The sequence below is a fragment of the Triturus cristatus genome, chromosome 3_1 (genome assembly GCF_964204655.1).
Source record: "Triturus cristatus chromosome 3_1, aTriCri1.1, whole genome shotgun sequence".
Classification (NCBI taxonomy): domain Eukaryota; kingdom Metazoa; phylum Chordata; class Amphibia; order Caudata; family Salamandridae; genus Triturus; species Triturus cristatus.
The window spans coordinates 692,541,073-692,561,760 of record NC_140583.1 but is presented as its reverse complement, the minus strand read 5'-3'; the positions used below and the strand labels follow the sequence as shown (position 1 = coordinate 692,561,760).

The window sequence follows — 20,688 nt, the reverse complement described above, 5'->3', positions numbered from 1 at the left end:
GGATAACATCTTTTCTAATACTCAGGATGTAGCAGTTGATCCCCCTATAGCCTTGACCTGTACAGATCAGTCAGTCCTAAAATGTGTGTTAAACTTATCAAAGGCATTAAATAAACCCCAATATGTCCAAGGTGTGCAGAGACCATGGAGGAAGGAGACCCTTGCCTCATTTATCCCTGTATTTAAAGCCCCAGGCCTTCAGAACTCTATGGACAGCGATGTGGCACTGGAAACACTTGAGGGCTCTCTAGCCAAAGCTCTGGATTTGATTGCACCAATGAAACTTGTCTAGACCTGGATAAAGACAGCTCCAGCACCTTGGTACAACGACAGTCTTAAGAAAGAAAAAGCTGGCTGCAGAAAAAGGGAAAGGAAATGGAGAAAATGCAAACAGAAGGTAGATAAACTAGCATATAGAACATCTCTCAGACTATACCTAAAGAAATGTAACTGAGCTAGAAGATCTCACTTGGGGACCAGAATTAACAAAGCTAATAATTCTTCCAAAGAATTGTTTAAAATTCTGAAAGATTTCACCAACCCAAGGGTGAACAACTCATCCATCCCACATACTCAGCAGCTCTGTGACGATCTGGCCAACCACTTTAAGCAAAAGATTGATAAAATCTACAGCTCCTTTAACTTACAGACGGAACCCAGTGTGGTCTCATACAACCACGAGGTCCCCTTCTCTTCCTCATTGGAAACGTTGAAGGCCATCACAGCGGTCCAAGTCCACTCATTACTGGCTCACCCAAAATATGGTTCCCCTCTCAACGTAGCTCCCCCTTTCATAATCACAGCATTGGCCTCAGCTCTAGCAGCCCCATTGCTGAAATATGTAACCAATCCCTAATCACAGCCACCTTCCCACAGAAATGGAAGCTCGCACAAATTAGGCCTATTTTTAAAAAAGCCCTGGCCGATCCCCTGGATCTTCAAAACTATAGGCCAATCTCTCTTCTCCCTATGTTCTCGAAAGTCATGGAAGCCTTAGTCAATAAGCAGTTAGGTCAGTATCTTGAATTGAATAATTTGCTTGATTCCACTCAGTCAGGCTTTCGTGCTTCGCACAGCACCGAATCCACACTAACTGATGTCACAGATACAATCAAATTGGCCCTGGACAATGGGATTCCTACTATGCTGACCCTTCTTGACCTGTCGGCTGCATTCAACACCATCTCTCATCGAATCCTAGTGCATGGATTACGAGAGATTGGTGTCGGAGGAATGGCAATAGATGGTTTGAAAGCTTCCTTGCCAACAGAACTCAGCAAGTCCAACTTGAGTTGTTTACGTCTCAGATCTCAGCTGTTGACAAAAGGGTCCCACAGGGCTCCATTTTAAGCCCCACATTATTCAACATTTATGTATCTTCTATTATTAGATCATGTGGTTTCGACACCGTATCGTATGCAGACAATACACAACTGATCATCACCATCAATTTAGATCCCGCATCGACCACAGAAAGATTCCAAAAGTGTATGTTAATGACGGCGGCCTGGATGACTGCTAATTTTTTTGCAGCTGAACACAACCAAAAGTGAGAAAGCAGAGGAGTTTTGGTTTACAGACTGGTGACCTCCTGAGCTAGGTGATCCACCCACCCCAAAAAAATGGGTGAAAAATGTAGGTGTTGTCATAGATGATAAACTCTCCATGGAGCAACACGTGAAAAGCATATCGGGCACATGCTTATGCTTTGGCTTGATGCGTATGCTCAGAAAGATCTTTCCTTGGCTTCCCCTTTCTGCCATAAAGTCGCTCATTCAGACGTTAATAGAAAGCAGGCTGGATTATGGTAATTCCCTTCTGGTAGGGATTAGGGGAGATCTTCTCTCTAGACTGCAGTTCTTGTGCACGTCTTGTCCTTAATTGCCCATCCCGTCCTCCTTCGGAACCTCTCCTGCGTCTACTTCAATGGCTGCCCATCAGGAAGCGAACATTATTCAAGCTTCTATGTCTGGAATTTAAAACTCTACAGGGGCATGGCCCGGTCTACCTCAGCAAGAAGTTAATACCTTATATCCCCGGTCGGCAACTGAGGTCGAGCAATAGGGGATTGCTGTGTCCAAGGAGGATCAACAAAATCAGAATGGGATGTCGCTCATTTTCCTACCATGCGCCCTCCCACTGGAACAAGCTGCCAGATGACATTCGAGCTAGTCCCACTTTTGGGCTGTTCAAAAAACGTCTTAAAACCTGACTGTTTAGTCACTAATCAGTTGTTTCTCCCATTCACTGTTCTGATATTGTGGCGCAGAGAGATCCCCGTGGGGATGATTCGTTTTGCGCCTAACAAATGCTAAAATAATAATAATAATAATCTGCTACATTAGGCTATTTTTTTATTAATGTTTTTAATTGCAAGAATATGGCTCCCTCTTTTGCGCAGCATGGATTCTTTTTTATTTCCTTTCGTTTTTGTGGCATATGCTTGCAATAAAACAAAATGCTTAAAAAAGACATTGAACCTGCCAAGGCCAGGCCTAATGGCTTTGCTTAAGCTTATTTAGGTCAAGCGTAAGCGTACGACCGCTTGTATACTTTAGTATATATCTCTGTGGGCATAAAGCCATTCCCGGGCTTCTCATTTTTTGGTTACAGTGTCATTTAAAAATCCTTGCTTGCTAGTGGCCAGTCCTGCCTCTTTGTCCCTCTTTTTTCCTCCAAGGAAGGCAGCTCCCAGGCTGGCTTGTTTACAGTTTTCTGGTAAACTGTGGAGTTAATGGGGCAGCCTATTTTCTCCTGTGGATGCTCAGCAATACCTTTTCATGTAGAATCACGTTTATTTTTGTCATGTGCAGCTTACAGAGGCAGTTCTGCTTTCACAATGTTGCACCTGCTTCTTCAGAAGCAAAAACTTGTTTTTAGTGCACTTTGGTGCAGGGTGATGGGAATCGTAATCCCTAAACGAGATAGTGATCAAGAGGGATTAGTGGCTAAGAATGTGGCTACCGAGCGCCACCTCTTCCCGAGTGAACTTTCATCATTGGTACTCCCTTCTCCGGTACCTGCACTATGTCTCCTCCTATCCTCCACTGCCAAGCTAGTGTGTCTAGCTGTGCAGCAGATATGTGCTGGCATACTCTGAAAGCTGACATTACGTGACCACTTGTCCCCGAGAAAGCTGTTTATCCCTTGCTGCTGCCATGCTTTGTTCCACCGTCGCCTCTCGCTGATGAGAACAGCTGAGAGCTGCATGCATGTCTGGCTGCCCCCCCACCACCCCCCCCGGGAAGCCGTGGCTCACTTGTATGCATTTAGCGCGGCGGGAGACAGGCCTCTGCTGTTTGAATGAGTGGGGCCCTGCAGGTTGGAAATAGTTGGCAGCAGCTGGCAGCTCAACGCGGCCTCAGTCGATTCTTTTACGATTGGCTTTTTTATGTGTCGCCCTAATCTCACCGAGTGTGTGTTTTCTCTCAGAAATAACTGTCAAGCTTCACCTTAACCCAGATTTGTAGGTCTCGCCTGAGCCAGCACATGTGCTACCCAGCGAGACATTTAGTTAGTGGATTTTCAAAGTGCTACCAGAGGCTTTTCCTGGCCTCAAGCTTGCATTCACGAGCGCGTGCATGCACGCAGCCGCCATCTGTCTTTCCTCCGTCACGGGTGATCACATTCACTTTCGCGCATGCTTCTTTCCTCTATCACGGGTGATCACTTTCACTTTCGCGCATGCTGTCTGAGTGCATAGCAATGATGGCCGCTTTTATATCCAGCCCGACAACGCACAGCCTCTTTAATGCAGCCCTTTAGCATGGCGTCCACCCTCCCCTTTGGATTTTAAATATAATTTTTTTTACGCAGTCCAGCATCTGCTCTACAGCATTGGTGGCCGCGTATGTTATATACAGCCCCGGGGATGCTGCGCTTGTTTTTATTTTCAGCGTGCCATGCACACATTCACAGTGACGGGAATGCACCTTTCTTTCTGCATGGCTCGCTTTTTTCTGGTCCAGCCACAAGGAGAAGAGGCAGCATCGGCTCCTTCATATGTGAGGAGGTAGGTGGGGCGTAATGCTGCTCTTTTCACTCCCTTAATTGCATTGCAAAAGGTTTTGTTTCCAAGATGGCGTCTTCCCAGCTCATCAGCACTGTTGCAGATGGCTTTCCTCGAGGTATCCAGTTGTCCTGGTAAGTGTGGGAATCTCCTATCTGCTCGAGTGAATGGTGTCACTGCCTTCTGTCAAACTGGGTGCCTGAACCATGTCACCTGATGTTAACTTTTTTCTTTTAGGCCATTCTCGCGTCAAGTTCATTCAGACAGTCTCCTTATTTCCTCTTACCCAATATTTTTACTTGCGTGTACCGAGCTTCTGCCGATCCGAATGTTTGTAGATCATTTTACATTGAGTTTGCATAAAGTTCAATCATAAAATCAAACAAACAAAAAAATAAATGACGTGAGATTATGCCGGCCACGTTCCCGGGGAGGTTAACACAGATTACTTTCATTCTTTACAGCTTCCCAAAAGGGCGCTATATAAAACCTTCCAACAGACTACAAATATATTTCGCATTCCTGCCCACAAGAAGCTCCTCGCAGCCCAGGTATAAAGCACTAGCAAACACCCCTGATAATTAACCCCTTCCCTCCTACCTCTGCAAACAAATGAAACAAGCATTGGCATAGCCAATAGGTCTCGCCTTTGGGACCTTGTAAGTAAAACAAAACGAACAGTAAGCCGAACCCAAGCCGAACAGGAAATCCATACCCTCCATTCCTGTTTAAATGACATCTCAAGCTGGATGGATGACTCTCAGCTCAGGCTTAATTGAGGAAAAACAGAGATTATGATCTTGGGTAACTCTCTCCGTTTCAACCCCAGCCTGATGTGGCCCTTGTGTATGGGCCCAGCCCCAATCCCGAAATCGGAAATTAAGAGTCTAGGGGTATGTCTGGACCAGGACCTCAGCCTCAGGACACAAGCCAGGAAAACAGCAGCCCTCTGTTATGGCCTACTTAGAATGGCCCGAAAGGTCTTGCCCCTTCTTCCCTCTACGGCCAAGAAAGTATTGGTCCAATCATTAATACTCTCCAGATTGGATTATGGGAACGCCCTGTACCTGGGCGCTCCCATTTCAGCAGTCGGGAAACTTCAATCCGTACAAAACAGTGCAGCGAGACTGCTAACGGGAATCTCTAATAGACTGTCAGCTGAACCGGCTCTCCTTTTCTCTTACAACGCCTCCAAACTCTGGAATGCCTTGCCTCTTCACCTACGCTTAATCCCTGACCACATGGCTTTCCGGAAGCAAATAAATACTTTGCTCTTTCCTTAGCCCTTCTGGTCTCCTGTTGTCGGCTATCAGTGCTGGGATGCTTCCGGGTAGCCATGCGCTATATAAATGTCTTTCCATTCCATTCCAAGTGTAAGACTTCACGTTTACATTTACTGCATCCTAAATACGAAGTAAATATAAACGTAAAGTCTTATACTTACTTACAATGTCCCAAAAGGGAGACCTATTGGCTATGCCAATGCTTGTTTAGTTAGGCTTTAAATCTCAACTCCCATAGTTATGTTAATTGCAGCCTTTGAACTAGTTTATCCCGGTGCATCACGAGGTGGTGTTACTGGTGAGCAGAGGACAGGAGCTAGCTGTAGAACTATTACGCAGGGCCTAGGGTCATATGATCAAACTATTTTAAATTAGTCGTTTTCTGATCTAAGTCCGTTTGCACTTTCAAATCCTAGGTGTGTTCCTCGCTATACAGTATGTCGTTGTCTGGGCGTTTTTTGTGGGACGTTTGCACTGCGTGGCTCAATCGTAGGGGCAGATTTATGTTCCCTGGCGCATCCCTGCAAATCAGCATGGATGCCCCAGGGAAGATGTGCCACGCAAGTTTGCCCTTGCGCCACCGCAGATGTGCCGCATTTACAATGCGGTGCATTGTGGCGCAAGGACAAGCAGATACATGACGCATCTGCCGGCGTAAGGTTGGCGCAGTGCTGAAGTTGCGTCGCTTATAGATTTCACTGAGTCACTTTTCAGGGGTGTTCCTGTGACGGAACGCCCCCCCCGAGTAGAAACGCCCACATGAAACCTGACGCAGGTTTCATGTGGCACAGGGCTTTACACCGTGACGCATCTCCATAGATGCATCACGATGTAAACATGGCGCAGGGTTTACGCCGCCGCTGCGTCACAAAAGTGACGCAACGGCGGCGTAAAAGGGGCGCTATGTTTTTTTCCATATTAACAAAAGAGGATTGCACTGCTGGGATCTGTGTAGCTGCCATTGCGGAAGCCCTTGTTGTAATTGATTACTTGCATATGCCATGTATAATATTTGATATCTTTAGATGCATCGCCTGTGCATGGCTTCTGCTTCCTTCAAGCAATCTCCACTCGGGCCTCTCGAGTCCTGTGTAGGTTATGTGTCTCGTATGCAAACCTTTTTATTGCTTATAACAAATATAACAGTAGGAACTGTAGCTAGCTCAAATTGAAAAATAGTAGACTATCAGAGTAATGCAAATAATACAAAGAAAAGAACTAAGGTTAGAATAAAAATGCCCGTTGTTGGTAACAGAAAGTTTCTTTAAGTTCTCAGAATACTCATGTCTGCAGCCTTGAGCCAGGGTATTAAGCTTCTGAGAGCGTAGATACATATGCTTTGGAAATTGAAGTCGTTAAGATATTTTTTATATGTCAAAAAGAAACATTTCAATGTCGAAATTTATTAAAACACAACAAGTACCTGGAAAAAAATATGATTAGCATTAGGAATCAAACTGCAAAGAGTTTTACTTTTAATTTCTCCCTACGTGAACAGATCTCTCTTGTTTAAATTCAGTGGTTCTCCGGCTGAGGAGGCAGCAAAGGCAAAGCAATACTTACAAATATGGTCCTTCCCATGGAGAAACAAATAGTGAAAAGCACATAATAATCCATTGGGAGCCCTTTGTTAAATAAAGGCTCTCTTCAGAAAACACAAAGGGGCAGATTTACAAGCCCCTTGCGCTACTTTTGCGTCACTTTTCCCATGTTAAAAGTGACACAAAAGTGGGGTAAGGGGCTTGTAAATCTGCCCCAAAACATTTTCAAATGTGACGCATCAAAATAGCTTAACAGTCATTGAAAAATCATGCATCAATCACAGTGCCTAGAGGTTTGTGTGCCGCAGCCAAAGAAAACGGAGGTGGCTTGTAGACTTCCCCTGAGGTTGAAAAAACGTATTGCTCTTCCTGGGAAGTATGATTCTTTGGGCAAACGCTGTTCGACTGAGGCTGTTCAGGGAATTGGGTGAGTAAGGGGGAATTAGGAAGTGGAGATTTCATTTCCATAACCCGTGTGGTTTTAACAGCCATTACACCACCTTAGACCAAACAGTTATGCAAGGCCATCGCTATGCCACTTTTCCTCATGGCACGCCTGCAACAAATTACCATCTCTGCTGCACTAAACCCCAACTCCTGGAGTTGAACAGGATGCTACTATTCTTAGGTCTGGATTATGACTCTTCAGTTGTCAACCTATTGCCTACAACATAGAGAGTGGGATTTGGGTCTATCCCTTTCGGCCATTGGCTTTCTGTGATCGGTCTCTTTTAGCCATTAGATTGAGCTTTTGTTAGTCAAGTTTTGGCTCAGCCCAGTGGAATATTCATATCTCACCTAATTTTATTTGCGAGTTTGGTGTTTTTTCTGTGGCCACTCAAGTGAGAAATGAAATGCATGAGAAACTGCTTCACAACAATAAGCCCCCAGGTAAGTATGGTGTTTGGCCCCCCTGGTTGGTGACCCTCCTGCTTCAAAGATCTGTCATCTGCTGTTGAGAAAGCTAAGGCATAGGCTTCTGGACTGATACAACGCAAGATGGCCACTTAGATTAATTCTGTAATGGCAGCTTCTTTTTGTCAAATGAAAATATTTAAAAAAATACTTCTTTATTCAGGGCATTCGAAAGCTTGTGTCGTCAATACTAACATTGTTACTAGGCTTGATACAACGAAGGTTTGTTGCTTAATTCGTCCAGATGGTGTTATTTGTAAGCTTAAAGCGGTGTAAAATGTGGCAGTTTGACTTGCTTTGAATTTTAGGAAGTTTGACAGTGTCACCAAAGCAGGTCATACGCTGCCTTACTCCTGATTTAGCCCACAAAGCCTTTTAGAACACTGGGGCCAAGGTGCTGCAATCCTTGTTCTCAAGACATTCTCTTAAGTGCTCCCTTCCTTCTGATTCTTCCCTTCTCTTTTCAGTTTACCACCTTAAAAAAATCTAGAAATCTGATTAGGGCCTCCCTTTTATGGACTACTCTTCCTCTGGTACTGTGTTAAATTGACAATCAGCAAAGGTTATGAAGGTCCCTCAGAACACATCTGTTCTGCTGAGTCATTTGTCCCCTCTGCTGTGTGTTAGTCTCAGCTCCAAGATTCTTGTGCCTGAATGTTTGCACTTTAGAAGTATCAGCTCAACTCAACTAGACCCCTCTTTCCACTCTTGCAGGCTCAATCCTGTGTGTATGTGTCTCTCTCTCCAATCTGCAAATGCAGCATACATTCACACATTAAACCCCGACCTTATTGGTCTGCAAAACGTCTTTTTAGGTCAAGCCTAATGGCAGCGCACATACGCTACTCGCTCTGCGAGGCATGCTCTATTGGAGTATGCGCTGGAAGCCCCGCCCACATTTTTCATTGGCTTGTGTCTTAGTCCTTCGTCAATGCTGGCTTCTCATTGGTTAATAGGCTTGTTAGACCCTCATTGGTCCCGCCTTGTCTTCATTTGTAACCTCCCATGGCAACTGGCCCTTTTACTTCTATTGTGACACTGTTGTGTGTAGATTTAGATTCCGTATATAGGTTTCTTGATTTATGCCCTTATATAGGTACAATTCATATTGTCCTTATTTAGGCATAGACAATCCAGCCCTTATTAGGCATGGTCCATGCTAACCAAATACAGGCATGGTCTCCTACATCCGTCATTCCACGTCACAACGAGTTCTTGGAAAACCAGACTCTTAAGCCTTTAGGAAATTCCCGTGCTTGTATATTGATTTCTCCAAGAACTCATTATTATGCAAGAACATCTATTCCTTAGGGGTTCATTCACGTTCCGATTCCCGACTTTTACATCACTACAGGCATTCCTAAACACCTTCAATGTATAACTATACCTGCACTTGCCCTGGCATAGCACGGTTCCGGTACGGTCCAGTTCGACTGCCTACTTGCGGTTCACCACGGCAAGTTCGGAAGGAGATCAAGTTCTAGCCTGATGCACTGACCAGACGCTGTCATCCTCCTCACAGAGAATCCAGCTCCAGTGTTTCTGACTCCCCTTGCGGGGTGTTAGATATCGAGTCCCGGAAAGAGATTCCAACCTCACAAATTATAAGGTATGGAGCAGACTAAAACTTAGAGAAACTTTTGGCAACTCTTGGCAAAACTAAACTATAGCTAGCGATACTTTAGAAAACAGCACCTACTTCTTACCTCGTACTACACTCCGGTTAGGTACACTGGGGTAGAACAATTTAGAAGCATCAGATAAGTATTCACATTTTAGCCTGTGTTATTTATGTATGTATTTTAATTAATATATGTCATAGCTACTAACCATGCTATTGCAGTATTATTTTATCTTACTGCTAACATATTGTACTTCGCATCCTGTCTTACGATTGTAGCAGTTCATATCTCTTGCACGGGAAATAAGACGGTTCAATCAACACTTTTTATTGAAACGCCCGTCTCTCAATTTCTATGCAACTCTGTAGAAACGAAGCATGCACGATTGACTGAGTGACACTGTTATCTTTTGTTTCCACGGTTCTGAGATTGTTCCGACTCCAAGGGAAACAAAGTTGTCATGTTTATGTGGTTGTCAGAAACTAATCCCTTCTTGTCTATTCAAGAAGTTTCTAGTGACCTATGAGTTAGCTGCGCACACAAGTAATTAAGTTTAATGTACTCGATAGAGACATACTGACCTCAGTCCTATGTCAAAAGTATAGTGTATATTATTCCAATGCGCAGAGCCTATCAGGGATATTGGAACTACACTACAACACGGTATGTTTTATTTAGTTTGCAAGCACTATTTTGTTTAATGAATTTCTCCTACTGCAGGCAAGACATGCTTTTCTTACATTAAGCCCGCCATGCACGATTTCACTATGGTGGCCCCGCTTGATTGAAATTAAATTGGTCTTGCATTTACAAGAGTTTGCGCTATTGCAATTGTACATAACAATAGCTTAAACTCTCGTAAATGCAAGATCTGTACATGTGCCTATATTTTTGTAGGTAAACGCTTGCATTTCGAGAGAGCTGTAATGTTCGCCGGCGGGGTAGCGTTTCAGTGTACCCGCGGCCGGAACTTGCACACAAGCGCTGGCGCGTGACGCTAGGCGCAACTACATAATAAAGAGGCGTGGCCCCATATAGTTAGTCGGGACCGCGCCATAGACACCAACACGTGTGTAGCGTGTTTAATTAACGGCCCCAGCGCGCCTCGCATCTAGCGCTTAGCGGTACAATTACACTGGCGACGAGGAGGTCTCCTGAACTCATGGTGCTGGATTGCTCATCTCCACAGTACTGGGCACGAGTGATCAGCCTGCTGCCAACAGAGAGGGCCCTGAGACCCCGGTAAGAGCTCGACTGCTGCCACATGTGAGGGCCTTGCAGCCCCAGCCAGTGCCAGAGCCCACAATAACTATTAACCCTTGCCAGCCTGGGCTGGAATTTCCCCAAAGCAGACTTTCCAGTGCTCCATGAAGGGAGTTAGCAGTTGAGGCAACCTGACACACTCTTTGCAAAGGATCCGAGTGTGACCTCGGCCAGGCGGCTTCCCTCAGGCCTAACAGAGAGGCAGTGCACGTGCCGCGAGGTACACCCACGTCCACACCCAAATGGCGGCAATTCCGGCCATTGAGCCATTCATAGTAGATGGTGCCCCCTCCTCCCTTGCCCCGAAATGGAAGGGCTCGGCAGAACGTCTCCAATTCTACTTTGAAGAGGTGGGAATAGCCTGTGAGAGACGCAGAGCACTACTCCTCCACCTAGGGGGCAAGGACATTCACCGCATCTACAAAACGCTGGTAGAGGCTACTCCCAAAACGTACGTGTCATTGCTCAACGCTCTCAATGCCCACTTTGAGCCGATGGCGAACAAAGACTAATTCATATTTCGCTATGCCAAGCAGGAAGCAGAAGAGTCGTTAGACACCTTCCATGGACGTTTGAAAGAGCCCGCCAGTACATGTGGCTTCCAGGATGAACAAGAGGAGATCAGAGCCCAGATAATAAAAGGCTGTTACTTGTCAAAGCTCAGAGAGAACATTCTCCAGGAATCCGGCAAACCCTTGGTGGATGTCCTCACCCTGGGACGGTCCAAAGAATTATCAAAGGCCAGAGCATCCCACATGGAGGCTGCCCACCACCGCCCCATCAAGACGGAACAAGCGAAAGTGGCAGAGCAGGTGAACATGGTGAAAGCCAAGCCGTGCCATAGCCTGGGAAAGGTCCGCAAGACAGAAAGACAGAATGTGGCTACTGTGGAGGCACACTCCACCACATGTAAGACTGTCCGGAGAAAGGGAAGAGGTACACAGCCTGCGGGTGGATGAACCATTTCACGGCGGTATGAAGGTCATCGAAGCCCCGGAAAGAAACAGCAAACACCGTAGCGGAAATGCAAGACAGTGAAGATATGGACAACGACACAGGAGACTACCCCGTCCATTATGTATTCACAGTGGATCAACCACCATGGAAAAGACGACGGCTTCCAAGGTGCAGACCAAAGATTCACCACCAAGACATACGGGCCACCATAGACACAGGGGCCTCGATCGAACTGATGGCCGCCAACGTATACAACTAATTGTGTACACGCCCACCCTTGCGTGAAACAAAAATTTGAGTATTTTGCCTATGGACAGAAGACGCCCATCCCACTCCTGGGATATTTCAAAACAGAACTTATGCATCAAGACCTCGATATCCCCACCACGGTGTACGTGACCAAAGAAGGAAGCGGAATGCTGGTAAGAGGACAGACAGCGGAAGAGCTGAAGCTGATCTTGTTTGCTCTCGCGGTCCAAGAAGAAGAACTAGCAGCCATCATGGAGGAATTTGACGACATCTTCAAGGGAATTGGATGCCTAAAAGGGAAAGAGGTCTCTCTCCACATTGACCCATCAGTCCAACCGGTAGCTCTGAGGCATAGGCGCATAGCGTTCCATCTACAACAAAAGGTCAAAGACGAGCTGCAAGCACTGGAGAGGCAAGAGATGATAGAGATGGTCAGCGGACCCACTCCGTGGGTGTCCCCAATCATGCGGGCGAGAAAACCAAAACAGCCAGGACCAGTCCACATCTGTGTTGACATGCGCCTCCCAAACGCAACTGCAAAAAGGGAATGTCACCTAACCCCCACCATCAATGACATTCTGGGGGAACTGATTGGTGCAGTGTGGTTCTCGAAGATGGACCTACATTCAGGATATCACCAATTGCCCCTACATCCGGACTCTCGATACATCACTACATTCTCCACCCACGTCGGCCTCAGACGGTACAAGCGTCTCAACTTTGCGATATCGAGTGCTGCTGAGGTGTTTCAGAACACTATCAGAGAAGTCCTCAGCGGACTTCCAGGGGTTTTGAATGTAAGTAACGACCTATTGGTATACGCCTCGGCAGTGGAAGACCACCACCGAAGACTCCGCAGCGTTCTCCAGCGAATCAAAGAGTCCAGATTCACCCTGCACAAAGAAAAGTACCAGTTCTTGAAGAACAAAATGAGTTTCTTCGGCTACACATTCTGGGACAAAGGAGTAGCCACAGACCCCGACAAGGTGTGAGACATTCAGGAAGCCCCGGTACCCTCCAACATCTTGGATGTACGGAGTTTTCTAGGGATGGTAAACTTCTGTGGTCATTTCATCCCAGATTCAACCAACATCACGAAGCCCCTCAGGGAGCTGACGAAGTCCACCACCACGTGACAGTGGGGCCCCGTCCAAGAACAAGTCTTCAAAGACACCAAAGGAGCCCTTTCAGCTGACACCACACTGTCATACTTTGACCCGGCCCGGCCCACAAGTGTCGCCGTCGATGCCAGTCCCTATGGGCTAGGGGCAGCTAAAATGTAATGACGAATGGTCTCCGATCGCCTATGCGTGCCACTCCCTAACAGACATGGAGCAATGCTACTCCCAGATAGAGAGAGAGGCAATCACCATCCACTGGGCCTGTCGGCATTTCCTTGTCTACTTGTAAGGACACCCATTCACAGTCTCCACCGACCACAAGCCCCTTATACGCTTATATCAAGGCTCCGCATCAAAGCCTCCCCCCCCCCCCCCAGGATAGAAAAATTGATCCTTCAACTGCAGGGTAATGATTGCCAGGTAGAGTACAAACCAGGCTCCTCTAATCCAGCCGACTACCTCTCGAGACATCCGAGGGCCGCAACCAAAGCAGAGGAAGAGGATGTCGAGGATACCGAGGAATACGTCCGCTTCATAGCAGAAAGGTCCCGACCACTCCCGATAAGCCTTGAAGCTATAGTTGAAGCCACCCAGAGTGTCTGGAACTAGCCATCACCGCAGTTCAGGCGAATGACTGGCATCCCATTCAAACCACAATGGCCCGACGAACATCCCAAGCGACGGCCACGCTTGAATCGATCATGCGAATCCAGGACGAACTCTCTGTCGACGGCAGCGGGTGTCTACTCAGAGGGCCGCGGCTAGTGATTTCGTCAAGCCTGACTCACGTGTGGTGGATCTTGCACATCGAGGACCCCAGAGCATGGTGAAAACGAAAGGCAGGTTGAGAGCGAAAGTGTGGTTCCCAGGGATGGACCCAATGGTTGAGCAGACCGTCAGGACATGCCAAAGGTGCCAGGTGTCAGGCCAAGCAGATCGCCCGCACCCTGTCATCACGGAAGACAGCTCTCAAAGACCGTGGGAGTGGGTCAGTATCGACTTTGGTCGCCTTCCGGATGGGCGCTATGCCCTAGTAGTCATTGACGACTACACGAAATACCCCGAGATAGAAGTTGTCGGGAGACAAACAGACACTGAAGTAATTACCAAGGTAGAGAAGATCATTTCAACTCACGGGATCTTTGAGGTGGTGAAGACTGACAATGGCCCACCCTTTCAGGGACAAGATTTTGCTGACTATCTCAAGTCTTGGAGCATCCAACATCGGAAGATAACACCACACTGGCCCCAAGCAAACGGGGAAGTAGAGAGGTTCATGTGCACCTCAACAAAGTCATTCGCAACGCGCATGGTGAGGGAGCCCCCCCGGAAAGAGCCATCTACAGCTTCCTGAGGGAATACAGATTGACGCCCCATCTCACGACTGAGAGAGCACCGGGACCAGCAAGCATGGGTTGAATGGTGCGAGACACCATTCCTCATCACCCGACTGGGCCCCTTCCCAGATTGACACTACAAGGGTCCTAGCCAAAAGGACCAGTACCAATGATCATGCCAGCGTCAACCGAGGAGCGAAAGCGTTGGCGATCCGAGAAAGAGACCTGGTCTATGTCAAAGACAGGCACCCAGGGAGCAAGTTCCGGCTCCTGTTCGAACAGTGTCCATGGACAGTGACTCGCCGAACTGGCACGATGATCACAGCCAGGAGGGGAACAGAAGAACTTACACAGAATGCGTCATTCTTCAAAAAAGTCAATGCAGGGACTCCCAACGTTCCATTACGAAGTACTATGGAGGTGGGCCCAAGTCAGCAGGGAGTGGATGAGGAAGGAGAAGATAGCCAAGGAACTATCCCCATGAATCATCCGGACAGATCTGACCGAGAGGCATCGTCATCGCCCGGAAGTCTGGACAGACACCTATCCAACGCCCCAGTGAGAGATCCGGAGGGCGGAGTCTCACAGGAAGTAACTCCATCCCTACCGTCTTCACGGGGAAAGCATTCCAGATATGGCCTGAGGAACAATCCGGCTCCCTCCTCCCGCCTCGTGGGATTCATGGTGTGCCTAACCTGTGACTCGCAGCAGGATGGTGACTGGTGGCTGGACACGAGTGGAAAGCAGACTGCCTGACCAGAACTAGTAACAGATCGACACGTTGATGTTTTGTTAATGTTTTATAAAGGTTGGAAGGAATGTAATGTTCGCCGGTGGGGTAGCGTTTCAGTCTACCCGCGTACGGAAACTGCGCACAAGCGCTGGAGTGTGACGCCAGGGGCAACTATATAATAAAGAGGCGTGGCCCCGTATAGTTAGTCAGGATCGCGCCATAGACACCAACACACGTTTAGCGTGTTTAATTAACGGCCGCAGCGCGCCTCGCATCTAGCGCTTAGCGGCACCATTACAAACGCTGACACCGCACATTGGCTGTACCGAGGAGTCAGACGAAATGCAGAGTGTTGTACAGAAAGGCAGATACTTTTACGAAGATCACATGTAATTTCAGCACCGTTGTTTGCTGGAATTCTTTTACAGAGAAGTGGTGGCCTGGTGGCTAAGTTGCTGGTTGTGGAACAAAGAGCCCGGTTGTCCAGCTTGCATTTTGGACATATTGTGCAGTACTGCCCAGGTCACTTGGTTTACCTGTGGCTGCCTCTCTTCGCATGTCTGCCAAACTTTGGAGCAAAATAGGCAGAACATAGACAGTGCGCGCTTTATTAAAACACTGGACTTTTTTATTTAATTAACGTGTGAGACACCCTCCCTGGGTAGCTCTAAGATCAGTCAGTAGCGCTCACACGAGCTCTGAGTCTGTAGGATATGTCTGGTGAGAGAGATAGCACTGCTGTCTCCAGAGTGAGTCTGTGAGCCCTGGCAGCTCCTGCCAGCTGCTTATCCTCCCAGGGTATCTCTAAGATCAGTCACTGGCGCACACACGAGCCCTGAGCCCGCTTTTACAAAAAAAAGAATCTGTTTGTCAACTTGACAAACAGATGCTTTTTTCATCAAAGCGCTGCATGCCGCAGTTTCACTTCAATGTCGGCCACTCCCCTTTCTTTAGACATGGCTTGTCTAAAGAAAGGAGCAGGGCCTCCTTAAATGTGAAAGCACCACATCAGTGCTAGTAAACACAAAAATAATTGCAGCTCAAACTCTCATAAATGGGAGACCTATTGCATTGCAAATGCTTGTTTTAAATTGCATGCAAGCTGAGGATGCAAACATAGTAAAAGTAAACAATATTATTTGGATTTGGGACAGTACTATATTAAGTACTTTTGATAAGCAGTAAAATCAGGCAAACATGCTATCCCCTCAAAGCCATATTCTTATAGATGTTCCATCCTGTTGCTGTGAAACCACATTTCATGCTTGTAGGACAAACACTGGGAACACCTGCGACTGCCTTCAACGAGGGTAACCATTCAATGATTTCCAACCGCAGCACATTTTGCAATAAAAATTACTCTAACTGTACGAATACAAAGTACTTTGGTGAACCTGGCCTTACATTTTCCAGACACTAGCAGACAAATGTTTTTAGAATTAAAATTTCAGATATACACAAGAAGTCAACGAAGCTGCTTTACCTTTATAAGACGAAGAACTCTGAGCAGACGAAGAAATCTTAATATTTCGGTTACGGATGCCAACATGTGACCAATTGATATTTTATACTTGTCTAAAATCCACGCAGCTGCCATCTCTGCTATCCCAAGCAGTAGGATGAAAAAATCAAACTGGTTCCAGTGATTTATAAAATAAAACTTTCGTAGGGCAAGTATCTGTCAACAGACATACATAGTTTTTGTAGTTGTTTTTTTAATTTAAAAGCAACATTTACAAACCTTTCAGAAAAACACTATATCTGAAAACACACACTTACAACACCGTTACTAAACTGCTAATTCTAGGGCATCTCAAAGTAAGTATAGTAAAAATGACCAAGAAATGTTATGCGCAACAGATGTTAACAAATAAATATCTAAACAAAGAGAATCAGTGCCAATGAACTCAGATTTTAACATAAAAAAGTTGAAATTGGCGCCCTCATGTAAGGTCAGATCTTCAAGAAGTGCTAGAAACCTTCTACTGCCTCAAGGAAAGTTTCCTGCATGGATCCTAGGCGACTGCTCCCGTGTAGCTACACCGGGGAGGAACGGGAGCAGTCGCCTAGGATCCACGCAGAAAACTTTCCTTGAGGCAGTTCTGACAAACAGGGGTTTCCCCTCCCCTCCTCCCAAGGGGCCAGTAGCTTTGGTTTTTAGGGCTTGAGTCCTGATGAATGCCCTGGACCCTCCTGGGCCAAGACGGCAGAAACATGTCGACCTCTAAACACAACGGTTAGGGGACACTAATTCCCCCACATACCGTCACCTGCTTTTAAACATCATATAGTTACCTTTCACATTAAAAAACACAATGAGGATAACTATAATGATTTTTAATCTCACTCACTCATACACGGGCCCCCACTTAGTTTAGAAGTGCATCCCTGTCGTCAGGTGTATGCCCGCCCTCTATCAAACCAAGGTTTTAGAGGACGAGGACTGGTCAATGATGAAGCATGACACCAGGTGGTGTGTGAGACCAGTCCGTTATTTTTTATGAGATGTCCCCACTCACAATATAACTCAAAACTTATAGTGGTTATCACTTTAGGAGCAGCTCTTTTGTGGTTAAACATTCATAGTTGGAGGCTGCTAGCTCCTAAAACCCTGTGCCTCTTGTTCCCTCCTCCACACAGTGTGGAGCTCATGTGTTTTTGGCACTTCTAAGGTACCATCTGGGTGCATGTATCACTAACTATGACACTGGCATCAGTGTGGGCTTTTTAATACGAGATGTTTGATATCAAATAAGTCTCTTTTCAGTGAAGCCATCATGTAGCTGGGGAACCCGTTTTCACCAGTGTCCAGCAAATGTATTAAAATGGCTTCCATGGTCAATTGGACTGGTCGCAATGGAACTGATCATCACAGGGGCATATCTGCTCAGGAATCTATCTCCTCACATGTAATGACCCTGCCTTAGGGCTGCTAAGCCTGCTGTAGACGTGACTTACAAATATGACATGCAGGGTTACGGAACATGATACACAGGGATGTGTGTCATGTTTTGTTATCACTTTTGGGTCTGGTCCAAAACATGCAGCCTGCAATGACAGTCTTGCATGGGTTTGGTGAGGGACTGTTTTGTGGCACAGTTTGTGCTTCATCCTTTAGGGACCCTCTTTAGCTTAGGTCCTAGGTGCCAGAGGAACCGTTTACTAGGATCCTGCAGTGGGTTCTAAAGGTATAGCCAATGGGAGAAACAATACCACAGTTTTGGAAAAGAGATTTGGAACTGGGGACCTTGTTAGCAAGAAACAAGTGCATAATAACATGTCCTATGCACACGCTTAAGTGTCCAAATGAAAGTTCATCCTAGAATCAGAGCACACAAAAAAAAATTGAATAATATCCCTTGTAGTCTTGTCTTTGTCTTTTATTCCAACAAAAAACGTCCAGCCAGCACGTGTATCGGTCGGACATGTGGCCCATTCGGTGACAGTAGCACTCTCTGAGATCTGGCTGCTGCCAGTTCACCTGACCTCTGCCGCTAGGACTGGGTGGCCTTTTTTAACTTGTGTTGGACCAGCTTAGCATAGTATCTTTGAGCATGCACCTGTTTTCCCTGTCTTTTTTCTGTTTCTTCCTGTAGTAATGTAATATGTGGGCCTGTATTTCCTGCCAAGGTTTGGTGTCAAACACTATTACACTGTCCAGTCCACTCTGTATTTTGGTGGGCAGTCCCGTTTTGAGGATGTTGTAGAAGAATGCAACCTGGGGGCCTATATTGGACCATGGCTGTCCTGCATCATGACCCCATTGTTCCCTCATTCTGTCCAGAAAGTTGGTCACAGTTTCCCCAGGTTTCATGCTCTCTGCCATTAATCCTCCTATGTCTGGGCAGTCAGGCAACATTTTAAATAGGGCCGTCAAAATCTGATGTCTGAATGAATTGAATGCAGCCCTGGCATGCTCGGTGCTAGCCGGGATGCTAGCTTGGGAAAACACAGTGGGCCCATTCACAAAGGTAGACTTAGACATTGGGTCTAAACTTAGACCAAATGTTTATGTTTATGATTTTAGGTATTATCAAAGGGCATTTATGAGTCCTATCTTTATGTACGCACTCGGGCGGAGACCCGGCCAGGCAAGCTGCCTGTATTTTTGAGTGGGATCAGAGATCCCCTTGCAGGCTGCGTAACTGCACCTGCCTGCAAAGGAATGTCTGTGTGGCCCAAGGGTGGTGACACCATGTAGGTGGCGCACTGTCACTGTGCCACCTTACAGCTTCTTTGCCTCTGTGCCTTCATCTATAATAAGGCGCAGGAGCAAAGGGATTCCCTCATTTGCATGGGGCCATGCCGACATGCAAATGAGGAAATTACCTTCAAAGAAATCTCTGCCTGCACTATAGGTATTACAGAAAGGGACGCACAAGCGTCTGCGGCCTCTTCTGTAATACCAAAGTGCCACGGTGGAGCGCAAAGTGGGTGCAAACGCCAATTGCACTCCTGGAGCATTTCCAGAATATGGCCCATGGCACATAGATGGTCCCTGGTTTGTCTTTCTTTACCACGGGCATATTTTGGCTTGGAGCTGCTCCTTTGGCTTTTCTCCAATGCAGCGTTTCCATCTTCTCAGGCATTCCTACATGTAGGAGAAGTTCCACCTGGGATCTCCCGGTGGTGTTGGATGCAGTCTTCTGTGATGGCCATGCCCTCTGGTTTGAAAGACCCCTCCTCCGGCCAGGGTCTGTCATACTGGCCCTCCCTTTCAGTCCAGTGAACTAGCAGTTGGCAAAATGGTTGTACGAGGACCTCACCTTCTTCTTTAGATAGTATCTCTCTAGGGGTCAGCATGTTTCTCTGGCACATTCAGGGGGAGCAGCAAATGTTATTGTTGCTGCTCTTCTCATGCATGCGCAGAGGTGCCATTTTGCTTCCCCTACGTCTTAAATGCGTTTGGGCTAGGCTGCCCTGATCTCTTATTTCTTGGTCGGCCCCTCTCCTTCTCTGATGACCTGGTGGGTGACGTTCCATAAGAACCTCCCTTCTGGTTCTATTTCAGGCTACCCTTCATGTGGAACCCAGGTTCTAGCTTGGCTCTCCTCAGGGGGAGGGTACATCCCTCTGCTTTCGCTCTGTGATTTCCAGGCGAGAACTCTTTCTCTCTCCATTTCAACCTGCATCTCTTCTCTATCTCCCACCTTGGCTGCCTCCTTCGCTCGGTGCTGCACGCAGTTCTCCTTGGTAGGAACTTATGCTCCAGCTCACTGTCTGTTGTTTCGTCTACTGCCTGAGCATACCCTGAGGGAGTGTATCCCATGCAGCGCCCCCTCAATGTCGGACCCTGGAGGGCTGGGACCTCTTCCATCCCTTTCTGGTGATATCAATATCCAGTATTGCTATGAACCTCCCAGTTACCTAAAAGTGCTCTACAGGATGGTTGGAGTGGAGGGCAGGCTCCCTGCACCGCTGTTGCTTGATACGTTACATACGATGGATGGGGTGTTGACCTTCTGGAATCCAGTCAACAAACTGGAATGAGGCTGGAATTGATGGGGTTTTACCGATCCGGCAACCTCTCTTCCTTAGATCTAGTGGTGTGTTGCCCGGTAGGTGGCCCTTCGGACCCCTCGACTGGTGGATTGGTGTAACACAGTACATGAACGGCATGGATGGCAGGCATCAAAGAGAGCATCTCTGTGCCTGTGT

At 46.9% G+C, this 20,688-nt stretch overlaps 1 protein-coding gene across 1 annotated transcript in view; it reads right to left on the bottom strand.

The window, feature by feature from the left end:
• The window catches only part of LOC146860809 (sperm-specific sodium:proton exchanger-like), a 5,538,638-nt gene that overhangs the window by 1,830,207 nt on the left and 3,687,743 nt on the right, over positions 1–20,688 (bottom strand). Inside the window, exon 16 of the mRNA XM_085646172.1 lies at positions 16,514–16,708. Coding sequence (XP_085502298.1) covers positions 16,514–16,708 — 195 coding nt within the window. The remainder of the gene's footprint in view (positions 1–16,513; positions 16,709–20,688) is intronic.